General features: G+C 41.8%; 1 protein-coding gene across 5 annotated transcripts in view; it reads right to left on the bottom strand.

The window, feature by feature from the left end:
• Positions 1-20323, bottom strand: part of LOC143934133 (modulator of macroautophagy TMEM150B-like) — a 65385-nt gene that overhangs the window by 12829 nt on the left and 32233 nt on the right. For 4 of the 5 annotated variants that reach the window (XM_077457478.1, XM_077457481.1, XM_077457479.1 and 1 more), the window contains 3 exons: positions 6759-6833; positions 5301-5360; positions 1443-1510 (listed from right to left, as the gene is read on the bottom strand). In XM_077457478.1, coding sequence (XP_077313604.1) covers positions 1443-1510; positions 5301-5360; positions 6759-6823 — 193 coding nt within the window. In that variant the 5' untranslated portion in view covers positions 6824-6833. Of the gene's footprint in view, positions 1-1442; positions 1511-5300; positions 5361-6758; positions 6834-13036; positions 13132-20323 lie in introns of all 5 variants that reach the window. The other variant, XM_077457480.1, reaches the window with a different exon arrangement.

The following is a 20323-nucleotide window of genomic DNA, read 5'->3' as shown; positions in this document are numbered from 1 at the left end:
AAATACTTTCTTTTACCATTGGTTGCTACATCAAATGGAAAATCCCTAAAGTTGGGCTTAATTCAGAGTTGGGCCTTACCATGTGCTAGCTGTGCCAGGAACCAAGTATTGCACAGCACAGTCTACAAATAAGCATTGTGCTGGAGAAGTCTGGAGCTTTAGAGGATGCAAATAGAGGTTCCAATCAATCATTTAATCATTTAATACTATTGATTATGGGCATACCTGTCATGAAAAGGTCCACCCGTTGGTGGCGCTGTTGATCTCTTGGATTGCAGCACCAGTGTCCACCAGCAGGTGTCTTCTAACACCCAGGGCCTGTAATAAGAGGACCTACCTTCTGGTGGCACTATTGGATCCCTGGACTGTAGTACCACCAGCGGGTGTACTTCGGCAGTGTGGAACAGACAGCACCTGCTGCGATCAGCTGTTACGTGAGGGTAATCATCAGTAGTCTTATAAATACCCGGCAAGCCCTAACATGGTTGCCTTGGTATTGCTCTCTCCTTGGAACCGGAACCTGAACCTTGGAACCTGAACCTTGGAACCTGAACCTTGGAACCTGAACCTTGGAACCTTGTATCTATCTGACCTGTTCCTTCCCAATTCTGAGCCCATCCTGGACCTGTCCCTCTTGTCTGCTGCTACCTAGATCCCTGCTCTACAGCCCATCCATCCGTCCCTACCCATCTACTGATTCCCCGGTGTATGACCTCGGCCTGGCTTTCATTGACGTCTCTGGTAGTTCCCATTTATTGTGTATATATATATATATATATATTTATATATATATATATATATATATATATATATATATATATATATATATATATATATATTACTTGTTATTGTGGTTGGTAGTGCACTGTTTGTTTTCACATTCCTTTTATTTATAATAAACACCTTTGTTATTTCACTCACATGCGTTTTGGGTTTCCTCTGTGCAGTCCACACAGTCTGGTCTAATCATTCCCTGATAATACCATAACCCCTTTACCCCATTCAAGTTTAACCTCTCAAAAAAAGGACAAAAACAAAGCTGAAAGACTGTTCATTGTCTGGAGAGTGACCGGAAGCGAATGCCAGGCTGGGCAGGGTGACAGGTGAACTACTACACTCAGTGGCTCCACGGGGGTACCGCTACATACATTCTTATATTGTTCTCATAGTCTGAATCAAGGACAGAAGGTTCTACTATAGCCACTGCTGTGCACGCAGAAGATTCCTTCCTGGAGAATGTGGAAGAACAGGAGGGGTCATAAGTGTACAGCAAAGTAAAAGAACAAAAAAATAAGGAAAGAAGTCTAAAAATAGCAGAGGAATTGTGAAGATCAGATAATTGTTTTGCTTATAAACCATGCCAAAATCTCATTAAAAATCCATCTGCTTAAAAAATGTATTACTGATAAAAAATATGAAAAACATAGGGTGAGGCTACTTACCTATCATGGCTCCTATGTTAAGAACTTGTCCAAATATACAACTCTGAGGAGGGTATGAGCCACATGTGCTGGTCAAAAAAATATCACTGTCAATACTTGCAAATCATTTCATCTAGATATTGAACACTTGCATGTCAAAACTAACCTGCACAAGTCTATTTCCTAAGAAACAGAACAATGTGCAAAATGCAGCACCTCGGAGCAACCAATCTTCTTTCACTGCTCTGTCTGAACAAAACCAGTGAAATTCACATTCTAAGTGGTTACTGCTCTTAACATAACATATCTCTCCTGAACCACTTCTGTGGCTGGGCCTTGTATTAGAAACGTGACGGCAATAAAAAATGGTCTATATTTACCATATTTATTTTTATTCATCAATTTTTTTATATTTTTAATATCATACTTTAAACTGGTATTAATGGTAGAGACAAGTGCAGAAAGAGAGGAGAACCATTTTAGGTCTTGTCCAGATGTTTCAGGGACAGTGATCATCATTTGATCTGGCTTTCAAGGCATCACACATGTTTTTGTATCTAGTGTTCCTTGTCTGCCTGTAGCATATTGAACATTGGGGCCATGTATTAGGATATTTAGATTTAGGAGCAAAATTTAAGAGCAAAAGCTTCAAGGGGAAGAAGTGATATATTGTTTTTGGTGGTGAACCAAGTTCTGCTTTAGTGGTCTCTAATTAATTTTAAATCCCATATTTAGTGGTTGCTGCAGGTTTAGTTTTTTAAATGTTCTATATTATTAAAGATAATCTCTCACTGAGCCAAAAAGTTGTATTTATCTAATTAAAGCTGCCACTACCCAACTTTCAGGCTGTACAATAAGTTCCAGGACAATCATCTTACCCACAGAAATGTTGAACATTAGCTTCTCTTCTCTGGAATTAGTATACAGCTTGTGAGTGATAAAACGGAAAATGTATTATCAAATATTTACCATCATTTTCTTTACTTGATGCATCCATGGCAGACTACATGTGGGTTAACCCCCCCCCCCCCCCACTCCTCTCCAATGCTATAGGGACCCACTCCCATAAATTTGAGCTCACCACTAGAGACTGCGTTCCGTAATTAGCCAACTCTTGACCAATGGGTGGGAACTCCGTCTGCCATGGAGTCCATCAGGAAAGGAAAATTACGGTAAGTATTTGATAATAAATTTTCCGTTTTCCTGACAGACTCAATGGCAGACTACATGTGGGAAATAACTAGCCAAACCCCATGGGTGTGTATGCTGAACAAAATAATTTTAATTTTCCCCGTCAACCGTAAGGATTCTTAAACCAAAGTTCACAGAGAATAGAGAAGCAGGTTCTATGCAATAGTGTGACATAAAGGTATTACTAGAGGCCCACAAGTACGTTTTGCAAATTACTTTAGTAGCCACATGCCAGACTGCTGCCCAGGAAGCTGCCATACCCCTGGTAGAGTGTGCTGTGATCACCTCTGGTGGAGTCAAGCCCTTAGCCCTATAAACCTGTTGGATAGACTGGATGATCCAGGTCACAATCGTTCTGGTTAAGGCTCACTTCCTCTGTACAGGCTTAGCCTGTAAGAGCATGCTTCCCTTGAACGCTCAGTACTTTTCTGTGATTGGGCCTATTCTGACCGAGCAGATGCCTATCCTAAGGCAGGTGGCCCGGGCTATGGCGCTATCCAACTTGTCACCAAACAGTGAGGACCCTTCAAAGGGGATCCTACACCAGGCCTGCTTGGATGCTGGATCGGCGAGCCAGAGGCGCAACCACAAGGCCCACTTGCCTGTGACCAGGACAGCATAGTCCGGGCCGACAGGTGGATAAAGTTGATTGAAGCCTCCCCCAGGAAGGCCACTGACAGCTTCAGCTCCTGGATTGCTGTGCCCCTGGCCAGTTCTTCTGAGACTCCTCTGAGCACGGAGTCTACGTTCTCTGTCCAGACCTCCATGGCCTTGGACAGGGCCAAAGCTGGTTTGCAAACTATCTCGGCTGACCCGTAGATCCTTTTAAGGTCTTGATCTAGTCTTCTCTCAAGTCCATCTTTGAAGGATACCGCATCTTACAAAGGAAGAGTGACATGTATATCAAAGCTGTGTCTATGAGGGGAGCGTTTTCCAGATATTTCTCTTCCTCAGCATTGAAGGGGTATAATCTGGAGGTTTTACTCGACATAGAGGTCTTCTTACCTACCTTGCTCCATTCCTTGTCAATAATATCCTTTAATTCAGAAAGAAGTGGAAAATTGGAACGTTCTTTCCCCAGATGCTTAAAGAATTTTCTCTGCTTAGCCGGGGGAGTAGAAGAATCTTCCCACTTAAGGGCCTCTTTGACTGCTTTAATAAGTGGGGCAACCAGGGTGAAGTCAAAGCCTCCAACAAACTCATCTCCCTCCAACTCGCTGTGAGAGGAATCAGGGGAGGAATCATAAGGCTGAGATGGGCTTGGATCCTCCTGGGCCTCATCAGACAGGGAACCAGATAGTGTGGTGGACTGGCTCCACGTGTGAGATGTACCCCACTCATTGAGGGATTGTTGCACCACCCGCTTGACTAGCGACTCCATTTGCTGGCTTTCAGCTTCTTTTTCCCCGACCGCATTGGCATAACAAGGGTTACATAAGGACTTGATTTCCGGGACTCGGGTCCCACAAACCCAGCAGGATCTGCAATCAGAGCGGCTGTCATGGTGGTAGGTGTGGTGTTTAGAGGAGGAATGGGAACATCTCCTCTGTTGGGAGGAGGAATAGGAACTCCGCTGTTGTTGGGTCCTAGCCGGAGAGTCACGTCTGGACCTGGATGAAGAAGGTGGGCATGTGGCCTGGCAAGTTACCTCTCCTCTTGAAGCTAACAGTCTGACCTGGAAGGGCTAAAAAAGGGAGAAGGGTAAAACATGACATTAGGGAATCAGTCTATTTCCACTTGGACCTGGCTCCCCCTTCTCATGCCCCACATAACTAGAGTATGAGGGCTGACTGCACGGAGGTGGTGATCTGTTCATGGCACCCTGGCGGAATAGGTATAGATGACGATCCTGCAGCTTTGTAGTAGCACTCACATGTCCTGGCACAAAGGAGTACAGATAGTAGTGCAGCTTCGCCTTTAAGAGGTATCTTAGCCTCCCTCCCCCTGTACCATGGCCCCAGGCTAAAGCTTACCTTGACCTGGGAGCCTGTCGCTTGGAGGAGCTGATGCAAAGCTGCCCACAGTAATCCTCGGTTTGAAAGGGCTCTCAGGGATTCAAATATACCCGCCGGGATGACGTCACTGCCACGCCTGGACTGTGCCTGCACAGAGGCGACCCATCAGCCTCACTGCACATGCGCGAAACCAAGCCTTGGCCTCGCCTGAGGGTTGTGCATACGCAGTAGTGCATCTGAGCCGTGACCCGAAAGAGGGAGCCAAATCCTGGAACGCATCGCTTCCAGGCACAGCAAAGGCAAAGAAAGGAAAAGAAAGGCACATGAGGGGGAGACAAACAGGGGCATTACATACAGAAACTGCTGCCAAGGAGGAATTTTAGACCTGTCAGCCGATTCACCATGCCTGGGCATACGAAGGCCGTCCCCACCACAGGACACGGGCCAGGAGCCACACACGCACCCATGGCTGGGTCCTGTGCTATCTTGATACTGCCTGAAATCATTGATTTGGACATCGGTAAACGTAAGTGTATTGCTTGTAGGTCCAATGAGGAGGACAAAAAAGGAACACAGTCTCTAGTGGTGAGCTCAAATTTATGGGAGTGGGGTCCTATAGCATTGGAGAGGCGGTGGGGTTAACCCACACGTAGTTTGCCATGGAGACTGTCAGGAAAGGCAGTCTCTCTTTAAATAAAACCCTATATATAATATATACTACAATGTATCCCACCTGATATATGGAAAGCCTTCTGTGATGTTGACTGAACCATTAGTCACTGACATTGCATACCTGAAAAACGAATAAATTATAATGATAAGTATAACCTGTGGCAAGATGAGTAATTCCCTCATTTAGCCCCAGAAATCCACAGGTTTCTAAATTTAAATTTTTTAATGCCAAGCTCTTTTTGAAAATGAACCTCCTCTTCTACAATACACACTTCATTAGGAATGTTTAGTAAAATAATCCAAATGCTGTTTTTCAGGTTTACTTTACTATTAAGCTCTATCAAAGGTTAACAGCTTCAACCCCATGTGAATAAATCTCAGCAAAGGTTCATAATAGTAACAAGACTGCAGGATTTTGCAGGGTTTCTATGGTTTACTTCTCATGCTCTCAGTGTTAATTACTTTATTCAGTCAAGAAGGAGCCTCATAATTGCAATTTTTTAACTCTAACCACAGCAATTACATATTTTTCTTCATGTTTAAAAAAAAGAAAAAGAAATACAAATCGGGAAGATTGGTTGATGTTCTCTAATATCTGCATATCAGCCATGTTCAGGTTAGACGTCCAACCTCAAAAATCTATTGGTTCTAGACATTACCTGTTGGCCCGACCACATTTCTTCTGGATTTTTGGGTAGGCGGGGTTTCTTAGCATCTGTGATGCTTCTGCATTACCATGAGAAGGTCATCTGTTTCCAAACTGTCCAAACCAATGAAGGCCAAAATCCCAATTATATTAATGGTTTTAGGGGCTGGGGTCCACCGGTAGTATTAAAGCTGTCAAAACGCTTCCCTGGTTTGATAATTCTAGTTGTTTGGGTTTAATGGCGATCCTTTAATTTTAAAGACAGCTACCGTGACTTCAAAGTCACTGACCCAGAACAAGTATGCAGCAAATGAAGTCTGAAGGATGACAGAATTCCTGATAGGCATACTTTTTTTCGATTAGTGACTTTGGAAGTAGTGAAACCAATGAATCAGCATTATAGACAATGAGAGGAGTATTTTTACCACCACAAATTTAGTTGATACAGCTGATTTGCAGAGATCTGATTGTGGTTACTCTCAATATTCAGCATAAGTCAAGCAAAGGCTCTCCCCCTTTCTTGTAAATACAAAAACCTTTTTAAAATAATTTTTCATTACATTTTTACAAAACTTGTCAGATGGCCAGATCTACTGGCCAGAAATGTTCCTTTGTATCCCCCTCTGATTTAGTTTTGCTGTGTTGGGGTCCTCCTGGCTTTCCTCTACTTCATAGCTAAGTCCTGACAATCACCATTCTGATGTAGAATGAGATCTGAGATTGGCGCAGAAGATGCTTCTCTGGCTAAAGGTAATAGCAGGCATCCTAAGTCATACGCTTTTAGGTAGGAGTTTTACATTGAAAAAGTACACTTTAAGCTCAGCAAATTTCAAAATGTAACATTTATTGTGCAAGATGTAATCATCAACTTACACTATCCATATTCCAGCTGTTGCCCATACCGTCAGGGATATCGGTAAAAGAGCCCATGCCCACATAATTTACAACCTAGAAATAAAGTGATCCAAGTAACTGATATGAACTCAATAAAAAAATGCAACAATAAATACACCATATTAGCTATAAACACAGATATGGTGACATGGCATACTCATAAAAAGGTGTATTACCTGTTGAATAAATATTAGATAAAGTTGACTTTAACCCAACATTTGCTGATTCCTACAGACAAGCACTGATAAATACACCTGACTTTATTCATACGAACACTGAGCTAACACATAGACTGAAAAACGGCCTGGCAAAATGTATAACATGAAAAAAGACATCTGTCAAGACCAGCTGTTAAAAAGCAAAACATTGACATAATTTTAGGACTGGTTTACACACACTGGTTAGCACAGCGGCTAGTGTGCGGTGCGATACTCACAACAAACTTTATTGTGATGCAGACAGTACTATTTTTCAGCACAAAGCAGTGGTGTGAACCAGGCACATAGCAGACAAGGCATTTTGCCTTGTCCATGCGAAAGGACTGCGCTAGAATAGCTGCTCAACACAGCCCTACCGCATCTGGTGTGAACCAGTCATCATCCAGATTCACTATATTGTCAACCCTCCTGAAAAACAACCCTACACCATAATCCCCCTTCACCAAATGATTTGGACCAGTGCACACAGCAAGGTCCTTAAAGACATGGATGAGCGAGTTTGTGGTGGAGGGGAACTTGACTGTCCTGACCTCAACCTTATAGAACACCTTTGGGATGAATTAGAGCAGAGACTGCAAGCCAGGCCTTCTCGTCCACATCAGTGCCTGAATTAACAAATGAGCTTCAGGAAGAATGGTTAAACATTCCCATAGATACACTCCTAAACCTTGTGGACATCCTTCCTAGAAGAGTTGAAGCTGTTATAGCTGCAAAGGGTGGGTCAACTCAATATTGAACCCTACAGACTAAGCCCTTGTACACACGGTGTACCGGACCGTGTTGTCGGATAATCCGACTGTGTGTGGTATGCATCGGACTGATTCCGTCGGAATATCCGTCGGACCCAATTTTCCAACTTGTTGGAAATATTTTCCGACCAACTGGTTCGATCGGACATATTCCGATCATGTGTAGAGAATTTTGATCGGACCAAGTGCCACGCATGCTCAGATCAAATTCCTACATCAAAGCTATTGGCTACTAGCCTGAACATAGTCCCATCGTAACGAAATTACGTCATCACGTTCTGAATGATCGGATTTTTCGACAACTTAGTCCGACCGTGTGTATGCAACAGTTTCGGACAAGATCCGACGGACAAAATGCGACAGATTTGGTTGTCGAAATCTCTGACCATGTGTACAGGGGCTAAGACTGGGCTGCCATTAAAGTTCATGTGTGTGTAAAGGCAGGTGTCCCAATACTTTTGACAATATTGTGTCCTATAAGAGATAGTTCAATTTGCTAAAGCAAAGGCAGAATTCTGTCCTGACCCCAAAAATAGTCAAATTATTCCCTAGATCAACAATCTACCATGTCATTTCTTATTAATATTAGTAGCCATTTTTATTTCTTGCATTTAGAAACAAATGCAGTACATTTGCAATCTATTTAGTTGGCTAAAACCAGCTACTGTGAAATATTATTCCACATTCTTATAGATCTTCAGAAAGTAATCCCAAAAGTGAACCTAGGGGTACGCCTCTTAGAACTTTGATCATTTAGAGTATGAATCATTAATCGCAACTCTCTGATTATGGCCTACATGATACATTTCTATCCATGTACTGATTTACGTTATCCAAGCCTATGAATATTACCTTGCACGTTATCATGTGGAATGATGTCAAACACTTTAGTGCAAATTGATGAGAGCTATTTGGAGCTTCTGCTTACTTCTTTATCAAACAGAAATAGATTTGTTTCGAAATTTCTTGTCTTACATAAATCCATGTTGGCTATTCGGGGAAGTACGGCGTCTTATTGGTCAGCACGTATGCCTCAGTTTAAATCCTAAACCAGGGCACTTTCTGCAGGGAGTTTACATCTTCTCCCTGTGCTTGCATGCCTTTTTTCCCACCAGTGGTGGAACCAATAGGGTTACAAATGTCGCACTTCTGACTTGCCCTGACATTCCGCCACTGTGAGGGGCTCCAAGATGGCTATAGAACTGTAAGGCTCGGTTCACACTGCTGCAACCCCTAAGTCATGTGGCTTTCGATTCCCTTGCAATTTCCAGACCAGAGCAAAGGGCCCAGGGACCAATGGAAAGGGCCCCTGCAGTCAAGAGGACCCTTCATGGTTTCTGAAGGGCTTGAAGGTTCTAGTTACACCTCTGCTTACCACTTTCTAAATACTTGCCAGTAGGTTAATTGGCTCGTGTCTAAATTGGACCTACTACGTGTGTGCATGCATGTAGCATAGGAACTCTAGATTGTAAGCTCATGGAGGGAAGGGACTGATGTGAAAGTATGAGCATTGTTGGTGCCATATAAATAAACATTGCTTATTTATTTACACTTCAATATGGGATCCTTTACCAATCCCTCACATATTTTCTCTACAATAGAAGTTAAACTTACAGCTCTGTACCTAATGGGTGATAGCACTGATCCCTTTTTAAATATAACATATTTCTTAAACAAATTCAACACCAACGTAGAGGGTTCTTTACTATAAGAGCGGCAAGGATGTGGAATTCCCTTCCACAGGCAGTGGTCTCAGCGGGGGGCATTGAAAGTTTCAAGAAACTATTAAATAAGCACAACCACAACATGCAGGGATATACAATTTAATACTGACATATAATCACACACATAGGTTGGACTTAATGGACTTGTGTCTTTTTTCAACCTCACCTACTATGTAACTATGTAACCAAGTAATTAATGTGCCTTAACCACTTCCCGACCTGCGCACGCCGATGTACGTCGGCAGAATGGCACGGCCAGGCATATTGGCGTACAGGTATGTCCAATCTTAAATGCCGCCCTGCCATCGTGAGCGCACCGCCGTGAGTCCGGTCGTGGACTCGATCACCGAGGGCATACCCGCGATTGTCTCACGGGGCGGCTGAACTGGGAAATGCCATTGTAAACAGCATCTCCCCGTTCTGCCTAGCAACAAGTGACGCTGATCTCTGCTCCATGTGATTGGAGCAGAGGTCAGTGTTCACTAAAAGAAAGCCCAGCCCCCAACAGTTAGTAACACGCCCCTAGGAACACTTAACCCCTACACTGCCACCCACTGGTTAACCCCTTCACTGCCAGTGTCATTTACACAGGAATCACTGCATTTATATAGCAGTGATTGTTGTATAAATGACAATGGTCCCAAAAATGTGTCAAAAATGTCCGATGTGTCCGCTATAATGTCGCAGTCACAATAAAAATCGCTGATCACCGCCATTACTAGTAAAAAAAAATTATTAATAAAAATGCCATAAAACGATCCCCTATTTTGTAAACGCTATAACTTTTGCGCTAACCAATCAATAATCACTTATTGCGATTTTTTTTTACCAAAAGTATGTAGAAGAATACGTATCGGCCTAAACTGAGGGAAAAAAACGTTTTTTATATATTTTTGGGGGATATTTATTATAACAAAAAGTAAAAAATAATGCATTTTTTTCAAAATTGGCACTCTATTTTTGTTTATAGCGCAAAAAATAAAAACTGCAGGGGTGATCAAATACCACCAAAAGAAATTTCTATTTGTGGGGAAAAAAGGATGTCAATTTTGTTTGGGAGCCACGTCCCACGACCACGCAATTGTGAGTTAAAGCGACGCAGTGCCGAATCGCAAAAAGTGGTCTGGTCTTAAGCCAGCAAAATGGTCCGGTCTTAAGCCAGCAAAATGGTCCGGTCTGTAAGTGGTTAAAGTACAACTAAAGGCAGCCTGCATATTGTAATGAACCCTGATAAAATCCCCTGAAAGTTATGAATGATAATAAATATAATAAATTAAATAAATTTTACCCTAGCATACAGCTGCAATTGGGGGTCTATAATCCCCCCACTATTCCTCCACTGCTGGATAATGCTAGGGATAGTGGGAGGAGTTCTGCTAGTATGTTATTTCCTTCCAGCACAGCACAGAGTATGTCACCGCCACCATTATAACTCCTGTCTTCTGCGTCCCAACAGTATTGTATTTCCGCCCTCACTATTTCTCTTCGACCATAATACCGCACATGCGCATCTGTCTTTCAGTTCCGCTCTCTGTCTCTCGGTCTCTGTTCGTCTTCACAAACCCTGTGATGTAGTGAGTCACATAGGGTTAAGGCTCAGCATCTGAATGGAGTATGAGGAAGGAGCGTAGAGATCTCAGGGCTGATGTCGAAGGAAATGACGCAGCCCCGGCATATACACGTCATTCTTCCAGCATGAAAAGCTTGCCGGAAAAATAGGACTGTCACTGACATCACCGAAAAGAAAATTACGGATTACACAGATAGCAAGCAGATAAAAAGACATAAACACAGAGCACACAGTACTATAGGCTGTACTGATTAATTTTAAATAAACTTGCTAGACTGGGTTTACAACCAATTTAAATGTGGTGGCTGTATTGGTTTTATTTATTTATTTATTTTTTTCCTGGTGATCCGGCCAAGGACACATTTTCGGTCTTAGGGTTTCTCTACTCTGGAAAGAGGAGCAACGAAAACACCTTTGGAAAGGAGCATTGTCAATCCGAGGAGAGGATAGTGTTGGAGCCACTAGCAGGTTTAGATGGACTTGACTAACAAATTAAAGCTGAACTCCCCCTAACACTTTTTAGGCAGTTTCAGCAACGTTTTTCCCTTTTGGGATACATGTTCTACATTAACTAATAAAACCTGAACAATGTACCACTGTAAGTGTTAAAGCTGTACTAAAGGCACACATTCTTACCTTAGTTCCAATGGTCTGATGGCCCCAAGGGACCCTGCCAATGCCTGCATTTTCTATATGGGTTCTTCTGAGTGCCAGTCTTCGGCCATTTTGATTGGTAGGTGCGGGATTATGTCACCAATGCCCTGCCCTCTCCCGCATGCACCAGCAGTGTGCCAGAATGTAAGCAGAGCTGTACATGCTCACATCCCACAGCATCCTTAATAACCAGTGACAGAGAAAGGGTAGCATACAGGGACAAGCACTCTATCGCTCACTGTGCGCCAATTTAGAGTGGGTCTTAATTACCTCAAGGTTTGTTAACTACAAACTTATTATTTTTGAATTTGGTGCAATAATAGCACCACCACCAAAAAAGTATCAGTAATGATTCATTGAATTCCCCACCGATGTCACTCCCTTGACTTATTCACTTGTGCGAGTGTAAATTTCCACTGAAGCTGCTGAGCTCTGTAAAGATGAGTTAAGGAGAAACATAACCACTTATGAAGATTTTACCCCATTTATGACCAGGTCATTCGGCACTGCGCTATTTTTACTGGTAATTACGCAGTTATGCAACGCTGTACCCAAATTAAATTCTATCATTCTTTTCATACAAATAAAGTTTTGCTTTGCACGGATGAGAAACTGCCAGATTGCTCCCTCTGTACAGAACTCTGTATTGTTTACCAACGTAGAGCTCTGGGCGGTAATTGCACACAGCCCATCAGCAGGTCCCAGCCGTGAATCATTGGCCAGGACTTGCTGAAAGGCTCCCGCTGTGTACAATCACAGTGGGAGCCAGACAGTTGGGGGTGCGCGATCTAAACCCATAAGTAGGCAGAGGCATACAGGTATAAACAATAAACAATGGTATAAACAATGTAATAATACCAATGCGCAAACCCAGTAGAGAAGGGGGATAAATCTACACTAAGCGATTAGCTGCCCACATCAGAAGGTGCTCTCACGCTACATAAATAAAATAAAGAAAAATAATATGGTGCATATTCAATATAAACTATAATATAAAACTATAAAAGCAATACAGTGAATAATATAGCAACAATGCAAATATAAAGATTACAGATGATTTTATTGATGCCAAAAAACAAATCATCATTTACATATAAAAACATAATAACGATACACATTGTGTCACCAGTGAGTAGTCACAATAAAACAATTGATCACAGATGTAATTTCCTCAACTAGTTTCATGGACATTTACCGCTTCATCAGGAAGTTATCTGTGATTAGATCGCAAAAGACAATATGATGATCAAAAAAATAATAAAGAAATAAAATATTGTCATACAGCATCATAATTGAAAAAATCTTTTAAACTTAAAAACGGGGAAAGAGCAAAGCAGCTTACCCATGGTCCAGCAGGCCTCAAGCTCATAGTGCTACCACCTAATAAATGGTCCCCCGCGGAAACTTGGGGGAGCTACACAATGGGATGATTGGAATCTAAGTGGACAAGGTAAAAGTAATCGGTATGGTATCAGCTTATCAGAACAAAAGTGGTGAAGTGAATGTGAAAATCACGCATAGTTGTCAACATTTCAAAAATATTTTCAGGGACGCTTTTTTTACAAGTGCTATATTTAGAGTAGCTGACATCCCCTATGTTCCTCTATACATCACAATAGTAATTGCAAAATTAAATAAGTACTAATAACGGGGCAGAACAAATATGAGGACTGTGAGATTTCCTTTAGTTGAACTGACAAGTGTGCCCATTCTGGAGCTGGTAACATTGAGGATATTCAGTATAATTTTAAAGAACAGTTTTTGTTGGTAAGAGGCATAGGGGAGGGGTATGAATGGTATAAAAGTGGGAAGTATGTGCAGGTGAGGGAGAGGAATGTGGAGGGTCTAACAGTGGGCAGTATGCAGTATGCACAGCAGAGGAGTGTAGAGGGTATGACATTGGGCACTATGTATAAGAGAAGAGTGTGGAGGGTATGACACTGAGCAATATGTACAGGAGTGTGGAGGGTATGACAGTGGGCACTATGTACAGGAGAGAAGTGTGGAGAGTAGGACAGTAAGCAGTAATTACAGGAGAGGAGTGTGGAGGGAGGGTATGACGGTGGGCACTATGTATAGGTGAGGAGTATAGAGGGTATGACATTGAGTAGTATGTACAGGAGAGGAGTGTGGAGGGTATGACAGTGGGCACTATGTATAGGAGAGGAGTATGGAGGGTATGACAGTGAGTAGTATGTACAGGAGAGGAGTGTGGAGGGTATGACAGTGGGCACTATGTATAGGAGTGAAGTGTTGGAGGTAGGACAGTGGGCATTATGTATAGGAGAGGAGTGTGGAGGGTACGACAGTGGGCACTATGTATAGGAGAGGAGTGTGGAGGGTACGACAGTGGGCACTATGTACAGGAGAGAAGTGTATGACAGCGGGCACTATGTACAAGAGAGGAGTGTGTAGGATATGACAGCGGGCGTTATGTATAGGAGAGAAGTGTGGAGGGTATGACAGTGAGCAGTATGTACAGGAGAGAAGTGTGGAGTGTATGACAGTGGGCACAATGTATAGGAGAGAAGTATGGAGAGTATGACAGTGGGCACTATGTATAGGCGAGGAGGATGAAGTAATCTGGGAAGGAAAAATGTAAAGGTTTGTGGAAGGATGTTTAGGGACTGCGTAGTGGTTAAGCGGGCCATACATGGATTGAAATTACACCAATTAAGCAGAGACCAGCCATAGTTGATCTATGTATGGGCTAGCTGGTTTTAACCGACTTGAGTACAACCAGCATGTCAGGTTTTCCCCAAAACAATCAGTGCTGCCGGCTATAGTTAGCAACACTAATCACTGTATTCACTGGCAGAACACAATAACACTGCGGGAGTGATTGCCCCATTCACAGGTCAGCAGGTGAGGGTGTGTGGGGACAGGCTGGGGAGAGATACTAGTCAGTCCCTGGGTAGGCACTGGTTAGTATCAGAGCCAGATACACACATACGCCACGATCGTTAGAGCGAGAGCAATAATTCTAGCACTAGACCTCCTCTGTAACTCTAAACATGTAACCTGTAAAAAAATGTTAAGCATCGTTTAGTACACAACAAAAAATTGTGCTAACTTTAGTGTTTTTTTTTAATGAATGAAGCAGTTTCTTTACAAAAAAAAGTTTGAAAAATTTCTGCGCAAATATCGTGTAACATGAAAAGTTGCAAAGACCACCATTTTATTCCATAGGGTGTCGGCTAAAACAATATATAATGCTTGAGGGTTCTGAGTAATTTTCTAGCATAAAAAAAGTGATGATTTTTACATGTAGGAGAGAAGTCTCAGAATGGGCCTGGGTGGCATTGTTACTAAATATATTTTGAATACTGTTTGAACATTTTTAGTTCACATTGGGTATCTTTCAGGTGGTAGGGGGTTTTTTTGATACTTTTTTTGTTATTTAAAAAAAAAAAAAAATTCTCACAGGCAAGTAGGTGTTATAGCCTAGTGCTTGAGTCTGGCATTTTAGATAAAAAGTACAGTTAGCGCAACCCATGCTATATGTATATATTCCATTTAGACTGGGTGGCAAGGGGTTAATTATCATAAGTAATATACAAATAATTATTATAAGCACTGAGTTCATCCTCTCAGTCTGCTGCAGAGTGTTCCAGCTTGTATTTAAACTGGCCGCTCTGTATGTAGCTTCTGACAGGCTGCGCAAGCAGCCCTGTATCTCCGGAACCATAGATGATAGCAGCCCCATATTTTAACCAGTGCTGGAGTGCTTTAGCTACCTACCCCCAAAATGTGGGGTCTCTGTGACTCCAGATTGCTGAGCTACAATCCTCAAAGTCGATCTTTTTTTTTTTTTGGGCAAATGGGCCTATCTTGAGAGAGGGGTCTGGAGCTGCAGCTCCAATAGCCCCTATGTTAATCCGGCCCTGCTCCCCACTGATGTGTTGCGTCACTGAACACATGACTTCATCAAAGGGTATCCAGGTATGTCACTTTGCCTACAGCAAATTAATCAATATTTTAAAACTATGTTTTATTGTTCCTGATCATAATAAAGGAATAAAATTGATACAAATGCACTACACATTTTTTTTATCATTATTTATAACACCCTATACAAATCAGCCCTCACAAAGGTCCATTGTCCTACTGGTTTAAATTACATTTGTGTCTGTTTTATCAGGACTCTTTCTATAAAAACATGTCCCTTATCTCGTTAATTTATGCAAGTTCTGTAGTTTACCACTTCCATGTACTAAGATCAATACAGTCACAAAAATATGCTGGCCCAGTCATAAAATTAAAAGTTGTTACTTTGGTTAACGCACCCTCCACTAGTTGTTGTGTTAAAAAAAGTTCTATACACATGCATGCATGTATGCACACACACTTGCTCAACTATTAACTAGATGGTGAAAGCGGCATTGTACATTAAAAAAAAAAATTAAATAATTGCTAACAGGTAAGTGAGTTGGATCAATATCTGAATTACAAAACTCTAATGACCTTTGAGCTGCCTAATAAACACATTTCTGATCTTTTGACCATACTGCTATGAACTTTCTGCCAGTTATTTTATCTCATCTCATACTCATCATTTTAATATCTCATACAGTTGCTTCACCTGAACGCAATTAATTCTGAAAACACTCTAATCATTTGGGTTCCAGGTCACCAGACGTTTTTCTGTCTAAATCACCAAAGGGTTTTTTGTTTTTTTCCGATGTCTTAGTGAATGAATGAATGAATAACTTGTATAGCGATACATATGCAAACTAAATGGCCTCAGTGCACTTTTGCTACCAATGTTCATTTTGCGTACATTATCTTTTATGGCAGTAGTCTACTCTAATGTATTACACATTGTTTTTTCAGGTCCAATAAGACTTTAATATGGTATAACATTTGGAGACATATAATTTATCTCGTTGGTTTTAGTTGAGAGTAAATGAACAAAAAATAAAAAATAAAAATAAGAAAAACTGTATTGTAACTGTACTGTGTAATTATTCCAAATACAGGACAAAATATAATCAACAAAGACTTCTGATTAAAATATCACATTGGTTTAACTTATCTGCAACGTAGAAGACTGGAAAAGCTAAAAGTGAACTTGAGAGGTCCAAATCATTTGGTGGAGGGGGATTATGGTGTGGGGTTGTTTTCAGGGGTTGGGCTTGGCCCCTTAGTTCCAGTGAAGGGAACTCTTAAGGCGTCAGCATACCAAGACATTTTGCACAATTTCATGATCCTAACTTTGTGGGAACAGTTTGGGGATGTCCCCTTGCTGACTGCTCACCAGTGCCCATAGCAAGTTTGGGGTGGAGGAACTTGACTGGCCTGCACAGAGTCCTGACCTCAACCTGATAGAACACCTTTGGGAGGAATTAGAGCGGAGACTTTGAGCCAGGCCTTCTCGTCTAACATCAGTGCCTGACCTCACAAATGCGCTTCTGGAAGAATGGTCAACCATTCCCATAGACACACTCCAAAACCTTGGAGACATTCTTCCCAGAAGAGTTGAAGCTGTTATTGCTGCAATGGTTGGGCCAACTCAATATTGACCTCTACAGACTAGGACTGAGATGCCATTAAAGTTCATGTGCGTGTAAAGGTAGGTGTTCAATGCTTTTGGTGATATAGTGTATTTCATTTATTCCTGTACAGGAAGGGCAAAGTGTAGTTTCTTATCTGCACATTATCTACTTTTCTATGATCGGAGTTTATATTTTTAGCTCAGTAGTGAGAAACTGGAATATTTTGCTCTATTTATAGTTATCTAAGTTAGTGAAAGTCATAAATGTTTGAATTATGAAATACCATGTGGGTTTATTGGTAGGATAGCAGTTCAAGAAAAATGGCACACTAGTACACACAAAAGTACATAGACTCTATAATAAAACAAAAAAATACGTATTTTAGAAGTACTGGCAGATCTGTAGAATTGGAAACTTTGCAGGTGAATCACAAGTTGCTGTTGAAGATCTGATCTTCATATTTAAAATATTTTTTATCTTTCTCTGCTAGATCAGCAAATAGACCCGTTTTAATCTGCAGATCAATGTGTTAACCTTAAATTTTGACACCAATGCAAATTGGAAACGGGTTCCCTGCATCCAATTTGCAATAGCAGGAGATTTTGCCCGGCTCTCTATGGAGCAGTTTCACATCTCGCCGCAGCAGGTCCGGTGTGTTTTGCAGAAAAACGCTATGCTTCTTTTGGTCCATTTCAGGTCTGAATTCAGAAATTCGGGCTGAAATCGGACCTTAAAACGGTGAACCAGGACGCCCCGGACCCCTGCTTTGAGACAGATACAGGGATGGTGTGAACCAAGCCTAAAAACTGTCATAGACATCAGGGGACAGTTGAAAACAGGGGCTTCATCTGACCACCCCTAAGCTTTTAAACTACCGTGTTTCCCCAAAAATAAGACACTGTCTTATATTTATTTTTCCTCAAGAAAACACACTATGGCTTATTTTCAGGGGGTGTCTTATTTCTATTAAGTATGGTACAAATATGGTACAACAATCTACATTTACTCAATTACAGGTAAGTTGTCTTCTTCTGGAACATCGTCATAACTCTCCAAACTTGGAATTCCATCCTGAAATTCATGCAACTCCATTTCCTTTAGAACCATTGGCCCCAATCTTCTATGTCGAGCAATAGAGCTCTCATTAAATGAGCAGCTCTTCTCCATGTAACCTGCTCGGAGTGCATTGGCAACAACACTGTCAGTGATGAATTCTTCACCCAAATCATGACTTCTTGCAGGCTAGGTTTCACAAAGTTTCCACGCTGATTTCTTGTCATTCTATTTTCAATGTAGTCATTAATTTCCATATGCAAATGGTCTTTGAATGGCTTGTTTATTGCAATATCTAGAGTCTGCAGATAGGCAGTCATTCCTGCAGGAATCATTATTTGATTTATTCTTCTCTCTGCAAGTAAGTTCTTCATGTCTTTAGCACGGTGAGTGCTGGCTGAATCCCAAACTAGTAGACCACTTTGACCACCTCCCAAAACAAGTGGCAGCATTAAATCAAGCCACTTCCTTATAACTGCTTGTGTGCACCAGGCTTTTTTGTTTTCAAGAACATAAATGCCAGAAACACGTTCAATTCTATCTTTCTTGCCCTTAGTGATGATTACAGGTGTGGCTTTCATTCCATCCAGAATTGCCAAAATACAGGTAACATGTGAACTTTCGTGACCAGCGGAGGGAACGTAGATTGAGAAGGCACCCCTCTGTTCAATTGTTGCTTGGGCGTCTTGACCCATAAACACTGCAGTTTCATCCATTGCAATCATGTTGCAAAGTTGGTATTTAGAAAAGTCGATGCCATCAACAAAGGACTTGAATGCAAGTGCTCACTTAATAACATCAGCATCTTCCAACTTAACCAGTTCCCGACCGGCGCACGCCGATGTACGTCATCAGAATGGCATGGGCAGGCATATTGCCATACAGGTACGTCCATTTCTATATGCCGCCCTGCCAACGTCGGCGAGCTCATGTGCCAGTCGGGACCCCTGTGAGTCCGGTCGCTGGTCCCGCGGACTCGATCAACGCGGGGATACCTGTGATCGTCTCACGGGGAGGCTGAATGGGGAGATGCCGTTGTAAATAGCATCTCCCCGTTCTGCCTAGCAACAAGTGATGCTGATCTCTGCTTCATGTGAGTGGAGCAGAGATCAGTGTTCACTAACACAAAGCCCAGCCCCCCACAGTTAGTAACATGCCCCTAGGAACACTTAACCCCTACACTGCCACCCCTGGTTAACCCCTTCACTGCCAGTGTCATTTGCACAGGAATCAGTGCATTTGTATAGCACTGATTGCTGTATAAATGACAATGGTCCCAAAAATGTGTCAATAATGTCCGATGTGTCCGCCATAATGTCGCAGTCACAAAAAAAAAAAACGCTGATCGCCGCCATTACTAGTAAAAAAAAATTATTAATAAAAATGCCATAAAACTATCCCCTATTTTGTAAATGCTATAAATTTTGCGCAAACCAATCAATAATCGCTTATTGCGATTTTTTTTTTACCAAAAATATGTAGAAGAATACGTATCGGCCTAAACTGAGGAAAAAAAATGTTTTTTTTATATATTTTTGGGTATATTTATTATAACAAAAAGTAAAAAATAATGCGTTTTTTTTTCAAAATTGTTGCTCTGTTTTTGTTTATAGCGCAAAAAATAAAAACCGCAGGGGTGATCAAATACCACCAAAAGAAAGCTCTATTTGTCTGAAAAAAGGGACGTCAATTTTGCTTGGGAGCCACGTCGCACGACCGCACAATTTTCGGTTAAAGCGAAGCAGTGCCGAATCGCAAAAAGTGGTCTGGTCTTAAGCCAGCAAAATGGTCCGATCTGAAAGTGGTTAATCAGTGTTGTTCATTGTCTGAGAATCAGTTCATATTGCTGAAGGAAGCCATCCAGCCATCCAGCCAGTGTTGTGATGCTTTGAATTCTGGGGATATGTCGAATTGTGGTGCCATTGCAAGGGTAAATGCTTGAATATCAGCCCTGCGCACAACCAAAGCCTTTGCTCTCCTGTCAGCAACCCATTCACTGATCATGTCTTCCAGCTCAGGAAATAAAGGTTGCTGACCTGAACCACACTTGGGCTTCTTGGCATTTCCTCTGTCCACCTGTA

Source organism: Lithobates pipiens, unplaced genomic scaffold (genome assembly GCF_037356315.1).
Source record: "Lithobates pipiens isolate NorthernLeopardFrog02 unplaced genomic scaffold, aLitPip1_a1.2 Scaffold_27, whole genome shotgun sequence".
Taxonomy (NCBI): domain Eukaryota; kingdom Metazoa; phylum Chordata; class Amphibia; order Anura; family Ranidae; genus Lithobates; species Lithobates pipiens.
The sequence above is the reverse complement of the archived record's forward strand: the minus strand, read 5'-3'. Positions and strand labels throughout refer to the sequence as shown.